Source organism: Puma concolor, chromosome B4, assembly GCF_028749965.1.
Source record: "Puma concolor isolate L17-30 chromosome B4, mPumCon1.1.hap2, whole genome shotgun sequence".
Taxonomy (NCBI): domain Eukaryota; kingdom Metazoa; phylum Chordata; class Mammalia; order Carnivora; family Felidae; genus Puma; species Puma concolor.
Genome location: NC_141673.1, coordinates 38,651,980 through 38,671,421, shown reverse-complemented (window position 1 = coordinate 38,671,421; position 19,442 = coordinate 38,651,980). Strand labels below are relative to the sequence as shown.

The window sequence follows — 19,442 nt, the reverse complement described above, 5'->3', positions numbered from 1 at the left end:
ATAAATTGAACTTTTTTGACTCATTTTTTGTTCATTGAACCCACCCCTTTGAGACCATTTGTATAGTATTCTTTATGCTGCATCTTTCAATCTAATTATTTTCTTTCATTTATTCTTTACCTCAAAACCACATCTTCTTATAAATATTCTTCATTTAAGGAATACAGCAAAATCATCCTTGATAATATTTAAATTTTAAAACTTGGAAAAAGTTATATGTTATTCATTTTATTTCATTATACTTTGTGCCTTTTGTGGTTTTGCGGTGCTAATTGTGCATGACAAACGTGTTATTGAAGATGTGCCCATCTCTGACTTTGTGTGTGATACATAGTCTATTTAGCTGTAAAAAATTATTTCAGATTTTTTCAGAGTATAAATAATTGGACCGATGAAGTGTCACAGGAGATATGTCTAAAGTAACTGAAAGAATTGTGATTTTTTATGGTTACATACTCATCAAAACTCACTCATGAAATAAAATTTAGGCAATATGATGTCATTTTTCAAAGATCCACTCTCCCTGGTTAAGCACTCTCTGTGGACAAAGAAAATATTTTTTTAATCCACATTAACTCTCTTAGACCCTAGATACTATGAAATATATAAAATAAAATTTAAAAAAGACCTGTTTTTAACACAGTACTCCAAAGGCCTAACAGCATAAAAGGGTGCCTTAGCTTGAGAGAGAAACTAAGTTATTATTTGGCCATATTTGGATCCAAATATTAGACAATTGAAATAGAATTTAAAATAACGATCACCTATCAGTTAAAGGGATAACACATCATACATTACTGATTTATTATATTTTTCTGATTTTAGTCTAGAAATCTTTTAGAAAGAACTATACCCTCAACTTACAATGCATTTAATACAATCTCTGTTGCAGGTTACTTAGTTATAGAAAATCCATCAAGTAAGTTTGTTAAATATCTTTTCTTCTTTTTGAATATCAATGTTAGATTCACTGATTCAATGAATCTTAATGTGTGGTTCCTTTCTTGTATGTTTGCTAGAAAAACCTCCAAGCTGGATATAAATCATAAAAGCATGACTAATTGCATGGTAACTGGAGAAATGCTTTCTCTCTCTCTGGGGCGAAGCCTGCATGTCTGTATTTTAGCTTGGGAAGTAATACGGGGATATTTAAACTCCTTAGGGTTTAAAAACCATGTCATTATGAGAATGAGGTCACTGCAATATTTTATATCTTCTAAAACCTTGTAATGTATAAAATGTTTTCTGTATGACAAAGAGGTATTATGTGCTTTAGGATTCAATGATAACTTTATGCCCTTTTATTTACTTGAAAAACTTTCTTCGTTAAAATATGAAATCATTCATCGAAAGTCACTTGAAAATTGAAAGAATTTTGTACCAGGAGACAAAGAAAGCAAACTTACGGTGGAAAAGTTAATTTTGTAAATATGACAGAGTGACCTTAAAGGGCGGTGTGGTTTATGGGTTTTGAAATGTCTGTTGTTCTGTGGCTCATTAACTGTACAGCCAGCGCCATGCTAAAGTGAAAGAACTCAATCTAACGTGATAATATTTATACCTTTCTTTGCTTGGAGGCCGGTGAGCAAGAAATCCTTCCTGCAACATGTTGAAGAGCTTTGCACAAACAACAACCTAAAGTTTCAAGAAGAATTTTCGGTATGTTACTAGCAGTTGTCACAACATTGCCAGACCTCCAGTCGTTTCATGTGTCACATTTCATGTCCATTTTAAGCAAGCAAGGCCATGAAGGACTGTGGCCTTGATAATCAATACCCAATTACCAGGTTGATTGTTTGGATAGTAATGTTACACGTGGTGGCCTCTGGTGCAACCCGAATGGAATTATTCACCTACTGTGTGAGGAAAAGGTGCTCTGCTTCAGACCTTCCCAGCAATGGCAACCTGGCCTCATTTCTTCTCTGCTCTTTCATCCAGATGGATGAGAATCTGGAATGCTGTATTCACTGGTTTTTGTGAGACTTAGGTTATGCTCTAAATGTGGTTTTAATATTTAAATAATTATTTTAGATTTAGAGACCAAATAATTCCATTTTTGCCTGCTTAGTTTATGTTAGTGATGTGGATGAACCTGAGAACGTAATGTTTCCAGAAACTATAAAAATCATATTATTTCTAGAACTATCCAAAAGGTAAAAATACCTGCATTTTATGAGGCCTATTATTAAGTTACTGTGAAATAAATACTATATCACATTATGGAGAATATGTGAAGTTAAGAACATTCTACTTTGACACTATTCAGAAGTTAAGATTAATTTTATTGCTTTCAACATTCTATATACCTATAAAATTTAAATTATAATAATGCATGAGGTGTATATCAGAACTATAAATAAGCTTTTTTTTAAAACTTGTGTGCATCTTTCCAAACTTAGCTGGTTATTTTGTATTATATAAGTAAAACGGATCTCTAAATGTCACCAAAAACTTTATTTCTTTTTTTTTTTTTGCATGAAATTTTTAGTGTGTGAACTTATGAAACAAAGAATTAAGCAATTGGCTTGAATAATTCAGGATTATAATATTTCAGCCTCTCAGGGAATAATAACAAAATGTGAGAAGATTAATGGTATTTCCTACAGCTCTTTGGTTATGCTTCTTAAGTAATATTGGTCTGGACTTAACAAAATCGATGGTACCATAAAACTTTTCTTAGCATTTACACAGCGAGAACTCTCAATTTTTCAGGAGCAAAAGTGTAATTTCACTAGAATAAGAGCGAATATAATTACATTATGCATGACTGAGTAGATGAAAAGTTTTATTAGCGATAACATTTTCACATGTATTATGTTGAGAAAGTTTCTAGTTCAACTTTTTTGGAGATCATGGTTTTAAGAACTTGTTTTTTTATATAAATATATAGGCAAACTTTATATATTATATAAATATCTACATATGTAAGGAACTTTTTAAAATTGTTTTTATCTTAATAATGTGTTAAGTTTTCTTTTTTTTTTTAATTTTTTTTTAATGTTTATTTATTTTTGAGACAGAGAGAGACAGAGCATGAACGGGGGAGGGGCAGAGAGAGAGGGAGACACAGAATCGGAAGCAGGCTCCAGGCTCTGAGCCATCAGCCCAGAGCCCGACGCCGGGCTCGAACTCACGGACCGTGAGATCGTGACCTGAGCTGAAGTCGGACGCTTAACCGACTGAGCCACCCAGGCGCCCCTAATGATGTGTTAAGTTTTCAAAGCAAAATTATATTTTAATAAATAAATGCATATTTGATAAACTTTATAACTCAGGTCATACTCACTTATACATTAAATATTTATAAGCTTCTACTATATGATAGGCATTGTATTTAGCATATTGATGTATATATGAACTCAACACTCAATAGCCAAGTGACTTTAGGCAAATCACTTAAACTCTCTGTTCCTCAATATCTTCATTTGTAAAATAATACTATTTAACTCACTAAGTCGTGAATGCTAACATAATTGAATGTGTGTAACACTAAGAATCATGGCTGACACGAGTATTAGCTATTATGATGATGACTTCTACCATAAAAGAAGCTCATACTGTGATAAGACATGCACAAAAATACAAAAATACACCGTATCATGATAGAAATATGCAGGGAAAAGTGAGAACTGACTCTATTTGGATAGCAGTCAGAAAAGGCTTTACAAAAAGGTGACCTTTGAGATGAACTTTAGGACAAGCAGAAGACCAATAGATAGATAAAGGGGGAAGGGTTAAGGATGCAAAACAGTCCAACTCAACTAGGATCCCAATGAAAAGAGCAAACAGTAAGAGAAAATGCTGAATAGGATGGTGGAGGCCCTATGTTCCCTGATAAGAAAAAGGCTGCCAAGTATAACATTACTATCCAAACAGTCAACCTGGTAAATGGGTATTAATTATCAAGGCCACAGTCATTTAAATCTATAAGTGGAAACTTCTATGTGAAAAAATTACAGAATAGAAGTACCACTTTTCAGATGATTTCCATTTCACTTTTTTTTCTGCCTCTATTTCATTGTCTCTTACGAATATACTGACATATACTCCTGACACCTTGACACAAGGAAGCTGTTCTGGGATTCCCTAGTTGGCTAATTTTTTTTTTCCCTAAGCCTTTTGTGCCAACACATGAGATTTCAGATGCTTACACTGTTTCTTTCCTCTAACCCATATCCATATGCAAAAGACTGTCCGGATTTTCTTTTTGAGGAAAAATAAGTGGGAAAGGGAGAATTACCTAATTAAAAGAAATTATTTACAATGATGTTGAAAAAATTGTAAAAACACAAATTTTAATACTTTTTAAGGAATTTGGCAAGTTGAGACTTATTTCTAAACTGAAAACCTATGAACTTTGTAAATATAAATCACCAGCTCAACAAAATAATGAACACGTTTTCTGGCACCAACTTTTTTAATGATGAATGGATAATATCATGATCTTTTATCAAAATGTCAATAATGGATCTCCTTGACCCTTCCTCTGTGTCTGATAATTCTTAATCGCACCTTTGCATTCCAGTATCGATTTAACAATGCCTACTGAGAACAGGAATTGACCTTTGACATGTTCTTAAACTGACCAGTGTTGTACCAATTAATAGGCATGAAATCACGCTGCCCGAGGAGAGAAAACAAAAAATAAATCACTGAACTCCCTTCCCCTACTAAGTAGACATTAAAATATTAAATAATACTCAGTGTGTACCTGATGAAACCATTAGTGAAGTATGGAGCAGGGTTATTATTAACATGGTTGCCACATCTCAGAGCTTCCCAAAATACAAAGAAATTATCCCAGAAAGACCAATAGTCCAAAAGACCAATTTTTTTCAGGATATTTTCAGTAAACATTTATATAAGTTCATTACTATTAATTTGATCTTGTTTCTGCAGTTATGAGAGGTGTTTTCAATTTAAAAGTAAAAGGGTTTAGAGTGAAGAATAGTCTTTTATTAAGTAGAATGTCTTGTTTTCCTCTGAAATAAATCTAAACTGTGAAATAACTTCATTCCACAGGAATTACCAAAATTTCTTCAGGATCTTTCTTCAACTGATGCTGATCTGCCTTGGAACAGAGCAAAAAACCGCTTTCCAAATATAAAACCATGTATGTGCACTTATTGTCTCTGGTTCTGACCTGCAAAATGTTTTAAAATGAGTACCAAATGCATCTTACCATTTTTACTTCTTAAATTTATTATATTACATATTCATCAGATTACAATAATGCATTTTATTAGCAGTAATTTTCAAACTGTATCTCTTTTGCTTTGTTAATGTTTATTGAAGTTAACATACATGATTTTCAGCTTGTTCACACAAGGTTCACTTATGCAGGTGCAAGAAACTGTAGACCTAATAGTTTCTTAGCTTTGTAATTTAACCCAAGTAAGGAACCTCTCTAACATCTTCCTACAGATCCAGTTCTCAAATGAAAAGAGAAACATGTAACTTTGTGCATTAGTTTCCCTTAAAAGCAGGGCAGTGCTTTCTTACGGAATAGAAAAAAATGCATTGCAAACTATTCACCGAAGATCGGAGTAAACGTATGCTTACCAGGATTGGTTTTACAAAGGAGGCAGGGTTGTGTCTCACCATAGTAAGCCATACTTCATTTTTCAATCAATGAGAAAAGAAACTGCATTGTTGTTTTAAGAATTAGCAGCGATGTGAAAGGAAAAATAATTATATTCCTCTGTTAATAATAGCTGTATGTTTGATATTACATATTTTGAACACGTGTGCCTACTGTCTATATTCTGATACAGTTCACTTCCTACTATGAAATAAATGCTATTTGTGGTGTTCTGAAATATTGTTAATATTGTTTCAAAATCTAGAATTTTTAAATATTCCTAATTTTAAAATATTCTAATATATAATAATATATAATATTATGTATTATAATGATACACAATATACAAATATAATATATAATAATATAATAGTAATATATATATTTTTCTATGTTCTATATTGGTAAAATCCTTACTTAAAAATTGAACTCTTCTGTCTAGGAAGACACAGACGTGAAGAAGAATACACTCGCAGACTGTAAAATAATAAAGGATGTGGATAGGAAGACATGGAGCAAATTCTGATATTCTAGAACTGGAGGATAACTGAGGCATGAAGTAAACAAATTTAGGGAAACGTGATATAGGAAGTAGTCATCTAGTGGAATCTGCTAATTCCCAAGAATTAGGATAGGATGAAAATGCAAATAGCTTTAATCACACAAAATCCTTCCTGGAACAAAGCAAATAATACGTGAATGACTTTAGGAGCAAGTTGACAAATCAGACACTATTGTAGGAATGACCGAATGTTAGTATTGCATCTCTAAATGTCTGTGTTTCTCAGTGGAGCCTTTTGTTTTCCCTTTCAGAGAGTTAACCTGGGTCAGATGCATTATAAGTTTAAGAGATAGGGAATTTCTCATAGTTTTATATTTGTCTCTATCTATATTTCTTCCATACTTGTTTGCTTCATTCCTATTCAATGCTTTTCAGTGAAAATGAATACTATAATCTAATTGAAAGACAGTTATTATGGAATATTTCATATCTAGTTACATTCATATATTTGGCTGAAGTGATTTCTAATCTATCAGTATATATAAAATAAGTAAACCAAATATGGCTAACTTATTTCCAAAGATCAAAGGGTACCTAATTGAAAATATGTAGAAATTTGAGATGTTAGCAAAATATTTTTTAAATGTGACATTTCAATCTTTTATTATTAAGATCCCAGTGCATTATTATCAGGATTCACATTATCACTATAAGAAAAGTCAGACCACATAGCTTTATTACTTATAAGACAGGAAGAGAATAAGAGTGGTCAATGGAAGTAAATAAAAAACCTTAAAACAACAAGAAGATTTGAGGAGTATGATTGCCCCATTTCTTCAAATCTGAGGCTAAGACAAAAAATAATTGTTAATGGTGGAATTACACATCAAGGATGTTTGGAATATCATAATTAGAATTTCATGCATGTTTCACCTTTACTAGAGGCAAATGGACAATGTCTAATTGTTTTCTGCTTTCTTGACTTCAGTCCAGAAAATTTATGGCACTTTTTCAAATAATGTATTACATCCACATTCAATATCTTTTCATGGATTTGTAGGGGAAAAATGTTTCTTAACTATCCTCTTAGAGAATTGGAGGTCCTATAAGAAATAATTGTATTAGTTAGATTTCTCTATTCTTCAAGAATGTTATTAGAATAATTAATTAATTCAATGAATACCTACTGCCTGCATATAGTAAAACTGCTAAGAATGTGTGGGCTCCAATGAAACTTGCTAGGCTGCAACCCTGTGTACCTACTAACAGCCTTAGTGACTACATGTACCATTCAGTGGTGTCCACCTCGTGAGCTTATTGTGAGGATTAATGAAATAATTATTTAACCCACTCTGCACAGTACTGGAACATGCTCTCAATGTTAGTGCTTATGATTGTTGAATCAATAATAGATTGCTTATTTTTAAAAGCCACTAACTTTCTTGGTGAATAAGCTTTAGTAACAGGACTTTAGGGTCTATAGTCTGGACATAACAAGCACAGTTCCCTAACCTGGGTTAGAAGGCGAGCTATAAACTCACAGCCACCTCTATGGGTAAGTGTACCCCTGCCACACACACACAGTACAAGGAAATGAGATGTTTAAACTAAATATATTCTCCCGCTGTGCTCGCAGAGAAGCCATTAAGCTGAAGAAACGTTTTTTTCTCCCATAGAGAATGAATTCATTTTAATAGACTCTGAATTTTAGCTTGAGCCAGCTTAGTGAAGTACATTGTTTCCCCTGAGTAATGTAGGAAGTGGGATTTCAAATATCACAGTGCATTATAGAAGATATTAGCTTACAGGGCTTTAAGGTACTAGAATTAGCAGCAAATGCTTGCAAAAGAGATTTCCAAATCTCTGTTTGACAGGACACTATGACCTTCAGAAATGTTCCAACACCACGAAGAAAAGTTTAGCTTGCTGTTGACTCAGATAGTTATAAGCAGGCATATCAAGTGAATAGAAACCTGCTGGCATCCCTTCCTAAGTTACAGGACTAGCCACAAGGTCATTAAAATAGTTATAGCACACCAAATTCAAAGTCTTTGAGGCATAAATCATTTGCATAAATTTGCTTAAACATTCCCCATCTCTAAACCTATAGGGCAGGTCATTTTAACTCTAACGATGCAGCATAGTCATTTAACAAGTAACATGTGTTTAAGCTTTAAGAACATGAGAGCATGTATCAAGTTCTACTCAGCTTTATAAGTTCCAGAAGCTTTCGTGTAAGTTTTCCTCAAGAAAATTCTAAAAATAAATATTATAACTATATATTATAGTTTAGGTAATGAAGGAGAAGAGAAGTTGAGGAATTCACCCAAGTCCATTTATATGGTAGATAACAGATGATTCATTTGGAATTCAAACCCAAAGCCATTTACCAATTGTTCCTCCACTACCAAGTGTCTTCCTCATGAGATTAGGAAAAAAAAAGAAAAAAAACAACTTCAAAATAAAGATGTAGTAATGGTATTTTGTATCATTTTCATGACTAGTTAAAATTATCACTGGACATCCTCTGACTGTAATACCAAAGTGGTAAATATCCTCACAAAAAATAATTTTGAACCCCTTTTTTGAAAAAAATAATGGTTAGGGGCATCTAGTTTTACCAGAACTTAAAATATTCTAAAGAATAATCATTAAAAGTTTGGTATTAAAGAAAGAATAGGCAGAAAAATTAATGGAAAGGAATAAATAGTCCAGAAATAGGCCTAAATGCATAGAGAAATCTAGTGTATAATAACAGTAGTATTTTGAGTAAGGGGGAATGATGGAATGTTAAATTGAGACTGTTGTTCCAAATGGCAACAAAGAAACAAACAATAAAAAATATATTTTAGCTCGTTCCATAAAAAATAATAATAAATTCCAATGGATCAAAGATTGAAATAGTTAAAACAAAAGCAGAAAAACCCATTAAAGTTCTAGAAGAAATTATGAATGAATTTGTACAAATAAAAACATTGATGTGACCGACACCTTTGTATGAATGACACAAGAAGCCATAATTCCATGAGGAAAAGTAATTAGAAATTTGATTATAAAAACATGTAAATTTTATGTGTGGCAAGATAGCTAGCAGCTCCATTGATTGATAGAGTAAAATAAATGACAGGAAGATGATTTCATTCAATACATGTAAGCATATTTTCATTATAAAATATTTTTAATGGAAAAATAGTATAATATGAAAAGTCAGTTAAAAAAGTTATTTAAAATGGCCAATACACAAACAAATAACCTCAGATCAATTACATTCACATTTAAGGAAATAAAAATAAATATTATGAGATATAAATTTGTATCTATCAAAATATCATAAATTAAAATGTTTAATAATATGGTAGTGAAAATAAGAAGAAACAGAATTGTTCAAACACTTTTGTTCGGAGTATGAACTTATATAATTAGAGAACAATTTGGCAATATCTTTCAAAATTTGAAATGCACAATACGATTTAGGAATTCTACTGCTGGTAATGCATTCTACAAATACACTGCAAATAGTTTAAATATATTTATTCGGCATTTTGCAATAATTAAATGAGATGAATTTAAATCATCATAAGAGTTAAATTAATATATCCAATAAGTGAAATACCATATGTTTAAAATAATGAGCTAGACATTTTGTCTATGATAATATGGAAAGACATACATAGGTAAATGAAAAAAATTGCAGAAAATTTGTGGTTTTTAACCACAATAATTCCATTTGTGGTTAATTTTTTATGAATATGTACAGAAGATTCTGGAAGTATGTACAAGAACATATTAATAGTCATTGTCTCTGGGCAGTGGAAATATGAGATAAGAGGGAACTTCTTTAATTTTATGGCTATCTGTAATGTTTGATGTTATGTCATGAATTTCTTTGTATTATTTTTATAGGAAAGAAAGTAGTGGCAATTTTAAAAATGAATTAGCATTACTGTCTCATATTTTCCTCTAGATAATAATAACAGAGTGAAGCTGATAGCTGATGCTAGTATTCCGGGATCAGATTATATTAATGCCAGCTATGTTTCTGTAAGTCACCATTTTTTTGTTTTATATTCTTATAAAACATAAATACTTCAATTATATTACTCTTCCAACTATTTTAGATAAGAAATTAATTATAAACTCTATGGATTTTAATGTGCCAGTCCCTCACAACAACACTAGGTACCTCCCTTTTATAGATGGGGAAATGGAGGCTCCTAATAGAGATTGCAGTTTACCAACAATCATGTCACTAGTAAGTGACACAGGCCTTTCCACTATTTTATATTTGTCAGTATATTATTTGTGCATAAAAAGGTCTGTCAATGTCTCTTACAAAGAAAAAATCAGTCAAATAGATAGTTATGTCCATATAATATAAAAATAGCATGCTCCTCTTCCCATCTAGGTTTTCAGTCCTTCAATGGGACTATGATGTCATGTTCTACTTTTTATCCTCAGCTACCTGGAGAATGTGCACTCCATTGTACCTGCTCAAAGAACATAAATGAGGGGCACCTGGGTAGCTCAGTCAGTTAAGCTTCTGACTCTTGATTTCAGCTCAGGTTATGATCTCATGGTTCGTGGGTTCAAGCCCTGTATTGGGTTCTGCACTGACAGTGCAAGGCCTGCTTGAGATTCTCTCTCTCTCCCTCTCTCTGCCCCTCCTCCACTGGCTCTCTCGTACTCTCTCTCCCAAAAATAAATAAACATTAAAAAAAAAAAGGTGGGCACCTGGTGGCTCAGTCAGTTAAGCGTCCAACTTCAGCTCAGGTCATGGTCTCACAGTTCGTGGGTTCCAGCCCTACGTCGGGCTCTGTGCTGATGGCTGAGACTAGAGACTGCTTTGGATTCCATGTCTCCCTCTCTCTCTGCCCCTCCCCTGCTTGCACTCTGTCTCTCTCTCTCTCTCTCAAAAATAAACATAAAAATAATATAAAAATATAAAAGAACATAAATGAACCAACATGGGATGAATTTTGTGGCATGCCTAATGAACTATCTGGCACATCATAGATAATAAAAGCTTGCTGCATTGGATTGAAAATTGAATGAAACCAATGTGTTTTTTGGGCTTCCTCTCCTTCTCCATGGCTCTTTGACTTCTCAGTGCTCTTCCGTATCATAGGTATATGGAAACTTTAAATGCACCCAAGACCTCCACATGGGTTGACACAACCACTCTGAGGAATCTCAGAGTTAGGAATTGCCCTTGTTCTTATTTAAGTCAACCATTCACCTTGGAACTGTCTCTTTAAAAATCCTATTAGCTTCTCTCAGCATTGATTCACCTACTTCCTCCTAAGGCAGATGATTCTATCTCTGAACAGCTCCAATATACAGTTGTTTTTTTTTTAAAAAACAAGATATGCTCCCTTATATTTTCACACCCTGGCTTTAATTCTAACATATAGCAAAGTTAACCATCCTTATCATGGTGACCCTACAGTCACCTGAGGGTTTCCTCTACTGCCCCTAGTCTGTTTTTCTTTTTTTTTAATTTTTAACTTTATTTTTTTTATTTTAATTTTAATTATTTTTAATATTTTAGTTAGTTAACATACAGTGCAATATTGGTTTCAGAAGTAGAATTCGGTGATTCATCACTTACATACAACACCCAGTGCTCATCATAAGTGCCCTCCTTAGTACCCATTACCCATCTAGCCCATTTCCCACCCACCTCCCTCCATCAAACCTCAGTTTGTTCTCTATTGTGAAGAGTCTCTTGTGGTTTATTTCCCTTTATTCTCTCTACTCCTTTTCCGTATGTTCATCTGTTTTGTTTCCTAAATTCCACATATGAGTGAAATTAATGGTAATTGTCATCCTCTGACTGACTTCTCTTAGCATAATACACTCTAGCTCCATCTACAATAGTTGCAAATGGCAAGATCTCATTCTTTTTGATGGCTGAGTCATATTCCATTGTGTGTATATACCACATCTTCTTTTTTTTTAATATATGAAATTTATTGTCAAATTGGTTTCCATACAACACCCAGTGCTCATCCCAAAAGATGCCCTCTTCAATGCCCATCACCTACCCACCCCTCCCTCCCACCCCCCATCAACCCTCAGTTTGTTCTCAGTTTTTAAGAGTCTCTTATGCTTTGTCTCTCTCCCACTCTAACCTCTTTTTTTTTCCTTCCCCTCCCCCATGGGTTTCTGTTAAGTTTCTCAGGATCCACATAAGAGTGAAAACATATGGTATCTGTCTTTCTCTGTATGGCTTATTTCACTTAGCATCACACTCTCCAGTTCCATCCACGTTGCTACAAAAGGCCATATTTCATTCTTTCTCATTGCCACGTAGTACTCCATTGTGTATATAAACCACAATTTCTTTATCCATTCATCAGTTGATGGACATTTAGGCTTTTTCCACAATTTGGCTATTGTTGAAAGTGCTGCTATAAACATTGGGGTGCATATGTAGATGGTGTACCCCTTCTAATCTGTATTTTTGTATCCTTTGGGTAAATACCTACTGGTGCAATTGCTGGATTGTAGGGTAGTTCTATTTTTAGTTTCTTGAGGAAACTCCATACTATTCTCCAGAGTGGCCGCCCCAGTATACATTCCCAGCAGCAGTGCAAGAGGTTTCCCCTTTCTCTGCATCCTCGCCAACATCTGTTATTTCTTGTGTTAAGTTTAGCCATTCTGACCAGTATGAGGTGGTATCTCAATGTGGTTTTGATTTGTATTTCCCTGATGATGTGTGATTTTTGAGCATCTTTTCATCTGTCTGTTAGCCATCTGGATGTCTTCTTTGGAAAGGTGTCTATTCATATATTCTGCCCATTTATTAACTGGGTTGTTTATTTTTTGCTGCCCATAGTCTTTTATTATTTTCTTGTTCATAGGTCTTCACTCCCAGGCCTGCCATTGCCTTTGGTCCCACTGGAACTCTGCTTATGTGATGCTCCATCCTGCCTTGAAACCTCTGTTAAGGGGGGAAAATTCATTCTAAGTTCTATATTGATTAATTATAACTCCATAATTACAGTCATATATTGGGTCCTATTGTGAAAGAAATAAATAATTGGAGAATTTAAGATTTATTAATAGGGGAAGTGAGGGAGGGTTCAGAGGAGTTAAGGGATCTTTTGAATATTTATGCAAAAACTTTAAATCAAGCCTATTTTTCTGCAAGAACTTTAAATCCATTTTGAAAAACCACACACATTTTCTGTTGCAGTAAGAATATTTTAGTCACTTATGAAATTATTAATTCCCTTGAAAATGTAATTCTTCTCTAAAGATTTTGGTGAAATCTTGTGATTATTTTCATTGTAGCCTAAACTCTATAGCATGCTGAAGTTTTACTTTGATTTACAGAATGATGCATATATGCATTTAATTTTAATCAATGTGCTAATGATCATGTGTTTTGTGATACTATAGAACAGGACAAAGGCAAATAATTGTATCAGTGATGTATTGATTTGTATAATTTTTATTCCCCAATAAGTAGGTACAAAAGAATAGCTCACATCCTCTAATGTTCAACCAGATATAGGGTAACAGTATAGGGCATGAATGTGATTACAAAGGAAACTGATGGTTTTAGTAGGTATAACTAAACCTACACAGATTACATAAACAAAGGAATATTCATGAAACCCCAGTGTCCCTTCTAAATATTATAGGTTGTCAGGAAACAGCCATAAGAAGATGATAATGCAGGGTGAGCAATAAACTAAGAATTCTGAATATATATATCCTGCTATAATCAAGTGATGTTGTAATATAATAAATCTTACAACAAAGTCACTATGACCCACATGTAATGATATTCAAAATCATTACTGAGCTGCATGGTAAGCAGGCTCTGATGGAAAGCACCCTACATTAAGGAAGATTTCAGAATTGGAGTGGGCAGTATATTGTTGCTCTTAGCTTTCGAGTAAATCGTTACTTGAAATGCCAGGAACAGATGGAAATAGAAAAGCCATTAAATCATAGTGTCCCTTACTTCACCATCCCCAAAGTCAGGCAGTCTTCCCTCAGAAAGAGTAAAGACTTCTCAGAAATATACATCTGATATTTCCCCCCACTCCCCAATTTTGTTCCATGGTACCTCCATCTGAAAGTTCATGAACACTTTTCCAGAAGCAAAAGACAGGAGAAATCTACAAATGGACACCGGATTCTTATTTCTCTCTCTCAGAGTGCTAGAGGAAAAGGGAGGAAAACTGTACAGGGAGGTAAGGAGGAAAGCAAAATACTCTTCAGATGGAAAAGCAGAACACCAAGTCTGGGGAAAGGAAAAGGGAAGACCAGAAGGTGGTCCGAGGGAAATACCTTAAGATTGGGAAACTCCAGGCCAGGGTCTGTAACTAGATTAATACGTGTTTATCCCTCTGCCCTTGGCTGTGCTCCTGAAGCTAGGACTCACAGAGAGCTTGGAACATTTCAATAGTGGATAGACTGTGGGAGAGAGGTAGGGAGGAAAAAAGATACTGCATCCCTATAAACAGCCACTAACTTTACAAATGAGTTTAGAAATATTTTCAAGAGAGCTAACAATAATAACACTATGCAATGGGACATGAGAAAGTCATCAAAACCTCACAATTCTCTAACTTACTTTAACTTAAGGATATATTTTTACTGTAATTAGAAATTAAATATTAAACCCATGATGAAAATGAACTGTAATAACATCAGAAACAGATTTGTCCCTACTTTGATAGAATACTATAGTACCAAAGGACATTTAGTCCCTAAAAAAAGTGAAATGCAAATGACTGGCAAAAACATTTTATAAATCGAATGATTACCATTCGATTACCATTATTCGATTACCATAATTACCATTACTCATCCTTGAAACACTTCCTTCATTGGGTATCCAGGACATCATTCTCTTGATTTTCCATCTACAACTTTGACTCTTTCCTCCCAGTCTCATTGGTTCTCTGTTATCTCCTCCACCACCAAACAGTGGAATTATCTAGAGCTCAATTCTTGAATTTATGATTTCTTTCCAAATGCATTTCCTCATGATTTCATCCATTCTTGTGTTTTAACTGAGACCTATGCAATGATTACTTTCAAATTATGCATCCAGTTTGGATGTCTTCCTGAATTTCAGACTCGTATACCCAATTGCCTTCATGATATTCCCACTTAAATATCTAACAAGGATTTCAGGTTTAATATGTCAATTATAAATTCCTAATTTTCCCTTCAAATCTGCATCCAGAAGTCTTCCCCATCTTCCTCTGAAATTCTTGTACCCAATATCCAGTCCGTCAGCAAATTCTCTTGACTCTGTCTTCAAAATATATCCATATTTTATCACTTCTCACCATCCCCATTGCTGTCAGCCAAATTACCCCCGTGGTTCGATTGTTGCAATAACCTTCTAACCACTCTCCTTCTTTCACCTTTTTAAAAACATATGTATGTATGTATGTATTTGGAAAGAGAGTGAGCAAGCACATGAGCAGGGGAAGGCAGAGAGAAAGAGAGAGAGAATCCCAAGTAGGCTCCATGCTGTCAGTGCAGAGCCTGATGTGGAGCTCCATCCCACAAACTGAGATCATGACCTGAGCCAAAATCAAGAATCAGACTTGTTTAATGAGTCACCCAGGTACCCCCTCCTTTCACTTTTTAACCCCTATAGGCTGGTCTTCTTACAGAAACCAGAGTAAAACTGCTAAACCATATAGAGTGTATGCTTTGAACACTGTATGTTGAAAGCCTTTCATCAGGTTTCTATATCATCCAGAGTAAAAACCAGTCTTATAATTATCTACTAGGATGTAAAGTACCCTTATCCTCCCTCCCCTGTTCTTTCTTATGTCATCTTCTATAACTGCCTTCCCTCATTTACTCCACTCCAGCCACTTGCTATTAAATTCTAGACATATTATTCCTCTAATGCTGTTACACTTGACTTCGTACCTGGAATACTTTCCCCCAAATCCTGCAGAGCTTACTCCCTTCCTTCTTCACATTTTCCCTAAGATATTACCCATGAGTCTTTTCTGAACACCATATTTTCGAAAACCCTCTTTCATAGCACCTATCACTTTAAAAATTCTGTGTAATTTGGTTATTTAATGGACTTATTAATAGACAATGTCTATCTCCCCCTAACTAGAATATACGATAAATGAGAAGAAGAATTTTAGTGTCTTTGCCAGGGCTTGAATCCCCAATTCCTAGAACAGTGCCTAGCACACAGTAGGAACTCATAAATATTATTTCAATGGAAGAATGTACATCTTTTAATACTGTAAAGAAATTGAACAAAATATTAATGGTACTTCATTCAAGATAGTGAATTTGTAGGTAAATTCAACATTGTATTATATATTTTACAACCAGTATATTTTTATGTATTGCACATATATTTAATGTTGTAATTATATCCTTTTAGGGCTACCTATGTCCAAATGAATTTATTGCCACCCAAGGTCCATTACCAGGAACAGTTGGGGATTTTTGGAGAATGGTGTGGGAAACTAGAGCAAAAACATTAGTAATGCTAACACAGTGTTTTGAAAAAGGACGGGTAAGTTATTTAAAAATCTTTCACAAGATGTTATCTTACAATTGTCTTAATATATGTGTGACAATTTCAGCTAATGCTGTGAGTCATCAATAACTTAGACATCTGTCTATGAGGCAGTTTTAACTTAGTAGCAATAACTGTGATATATATTTTAATATAACAGTGGTTCTTATGACTGGTGATTTTCTCTGAATACAGATCAGATGCCATCAGTATTGGCCAGAGGACAACAAACCAGTTACTGTCTTTGGAGATATAGTGATTACAAAGCTAATGGAGGATGTTCAAATAGATTGGACCATCAGGGATCTGAAAATTGAAAGGGTAAAAAAAGGCAATGGAGGGGAACACAATAGTAAATATGAGTCTCTAAATGTCTAGAAGTAAAATTAATTTCCAGAACTGCCCCTTGCAACAATACCTCTACATTCAACAGTGCCTTCCTAATATTTTCTAAACCAAAGTTTTTAGTTGGTAACTGACCTCAATATCTGTGTCACTTTGTTTAATTCCAAATCTCATGGTTAAAGTTTACATTAACCAATTATCACCAAATTGTTAGGTAGACAAAGGAAAAACAGAAGGAAATAACTAGATTATTAGGTTTTTATTTGATGAAGAAACTATAATATTTGACTTAAAACAGGAATTTCCTTAATCAGTAATCTCTCCTCATCTTAATAATTTGATTTTCTATTTAATCCAGAACCAATACATAAGGTATAGAATGGGATCCCACTTACCAGTTTGTATAAATGCCTATACACACAGAAAATGATCTAAGGAAATTTATACTTTCTAACATTATCAGACACTCATTACCTGTGTTTTGAATAATAGGTGAATGTGTTTGCGTTTTGGAACAAAATTGTTGTTGTTTTTTTTTTTTTAATTTGTAAATGTTTATTCTTGAGGGAGAGAGACAGAGACAGAGAGTGAGTGGGGAAGGTTCAGAGCGAGAGAGAGAGAGGGAGACACAGAATCTGAAGCAGGCTCCAGGCTCTGAGCTGTCAGCACAGAACCCCACATGGGGCTTGAACTCACGAACCGTGAGATCATGACCTGAGCCAAAGTCGGATGCTTAACCGACTGAACCATGCTTCACCAATTAAACCACCCAGGTGCCCCAGAACAAAATTGTTTTAAAATCTACAATTCTTGTCCTACGAAATGTTACACTACATTTGAATATAAACACTCTATATTATCCTCTGTTTGTAAGCTTTTTTATTGTTGCCATTCATGCTGAAAGGCAATTTGCTTTATTGTAGCAATAATAGAAGACCTGTCTTGCAGGAAATCATGAAACTATAGTTTCTTCCATTTGGTAAATAGTCATTTTTAAAAGATCACCTTCAAAAGCTAAGACATAAGCTGCCTTAAACCTTCATTGTGGTACTTTAATAATTGTATCGTGCTTCTTTAATCTGTCATGTTGCCTAGCATGGAGATTGTATGACTGTGAGACAGTGCAACTTTACTGCTTGGCCTGAGCATGGAGTCCCTGAAAACAGTGCCCCTCTGGTTCACTTTGTAAAGTTGGTTCGAGCAAGCAGAGCACATGACACAACACCTATGATTGTTCACTGCAGGTAAGGAAGATATTTTCAGAACCTTATATGAAACACTAGAAATGGCGTTTAAACCCAATGTGTCTTTTGATTATCATGATACCATTGATAAGGGAACTTTCCTGAAGTCTTGACTGGATTATGCCTCTCAAAGGAAAGTCTTTAAATTTTTTTTAATTGTAGCCCCTCATTGATGTGTGTGTGTGTGTGTGTGTGTGTGTGTGTGTGTATGGTGTCATGTGTGTGTGTGTTTGTGTGTGTGTGTGTGTGTAGGATTTTAAGAATTTTACAAATAAACATCAGATCCTTTATTATTTCAATTGGCATTAGTCTACTATCATAATTTAATTTTTTGTAAAAAGAATTTTTAGATTTGAGTTGTAAAGAATAAAAGAAAATGAACTTTAAAATAAAGATTAAATTATGTGACCAACCCAAGTATTACAACAAATTTGTACAAACTTTAGCTACTCTCATGTCCTTCTTTGGCTAGCTTTTTGAACATGGTTAAGAGAATATAACTGCAAGTTGAAAATTGTCTCCTCATTTTCATTGGTATTTAATACTTAGAAATAAAATTCAAGGTTTTTAGCATTCAGAGTTTTTCTGGACAGATTGATTTAATTTGTGTTTTCTAACATGATAGATCTAAATAAGTCTCAACTTGTGTCTCTTCAACAATTGGTTTGTAAATTAGAGAAAAAGTGGATAATAATACACTATTTTATGATTCCATTTACATGAGATGCCTAGAATAGGTAAATTCATAGAGACAGAAAGTAAAATTGTGGTTACTAGGGACTTGAGGGAGAGAGAGATGGGGAGTTATAATGCATATGTTGTTTAATTAGTTGTTTCATGAGAACTTCTGCTTGGGATGATGAAAAAGTTCTGGAAATGGATAGTGGTGATGGTTGCACAATGTTGTGAATGTGTTTCATGCCAACTGAGTTGTGTACTTAAATATGGTTAAAATGGTAAATTGTTTGTTACATATCTATTACTGCAAAAAAATTATTAAGTAACAGTACTTAGTCACATTAATAATTAATAAATTATTAATTATAATTTTTCCAATAACTGATTGATAATTTTTCTAACAGGTGTATGCTGTAATCAGTCTGGTTAAAGATGTAAGAAAATATTAATCCATCCAAGTTTTTTACTTTTATTTAGAGGAGAAAATTCAATATGTGATTTAAATGGTTATATATTTTCTAGGAATATTTTACATTTTTTTTAATTATAAAGGTAATACATAAA

The 19,442-nt window shown here is 33.8% G+C and overlaps 2 protein-coding genes across 5 annotated transcripts in view; one reads left to right on the top strand and one right to left on the bottom strand.

The window, feature by feature from the left end:
* The window catches only part of LOC147579020 (uncharacterized), a 169,641-nt gene that overhangs the window by 110,671 nt on the left and 39,528 nt on the right, over nucleotides 1-19,442 (bottom strand). The window lies entirely within an intron of this gene.
* Nucleotides 1-19,442, top strand: part of PTPRQ (protein tyrosine phosphatase receptor type Q) — a 257,649-nt gene that overhangs the window by 223,484 nt on the left and 14,723 nt on the right. The window contains exons 54-60 of one of the 2 annotated variants that reach the window (XM_086712736.1): nucleotides 893-919; nucleotides 1,578-1,659; nucleotides 5,023-5,113; nucleotides 10,048-10,124; nucleotides 16,474-16,608; nucleotides 16,807-16,932; nucleotides 18,052-18,200. In XM_086712736.1, the coding sequence (XP_086568862.1) occupies nucleotides 893-919; nucleotides 1,578-1,659; nucleotides 5,023-5,113; nucleotides 10,048-10,124; nucleotides 16,474-16,608; nucleotides 16,807-16,932; nucleotides 18,052-18,200 (687 nt within the window). The remainder of the gene's footprint in view (nucleotides 1-892; nucleotides 920-1,577; nucleotides 1,660-5,022; nucleotides 5,114-10,047; nucleotides 10,125-16,473; nucleotides 16,609-16,806; nucleotides 16,933-18,051; nucleotides 18,201-19,442) is intronic. The other variant, XM_086712737.1, reaches the window with a different exon arrangement.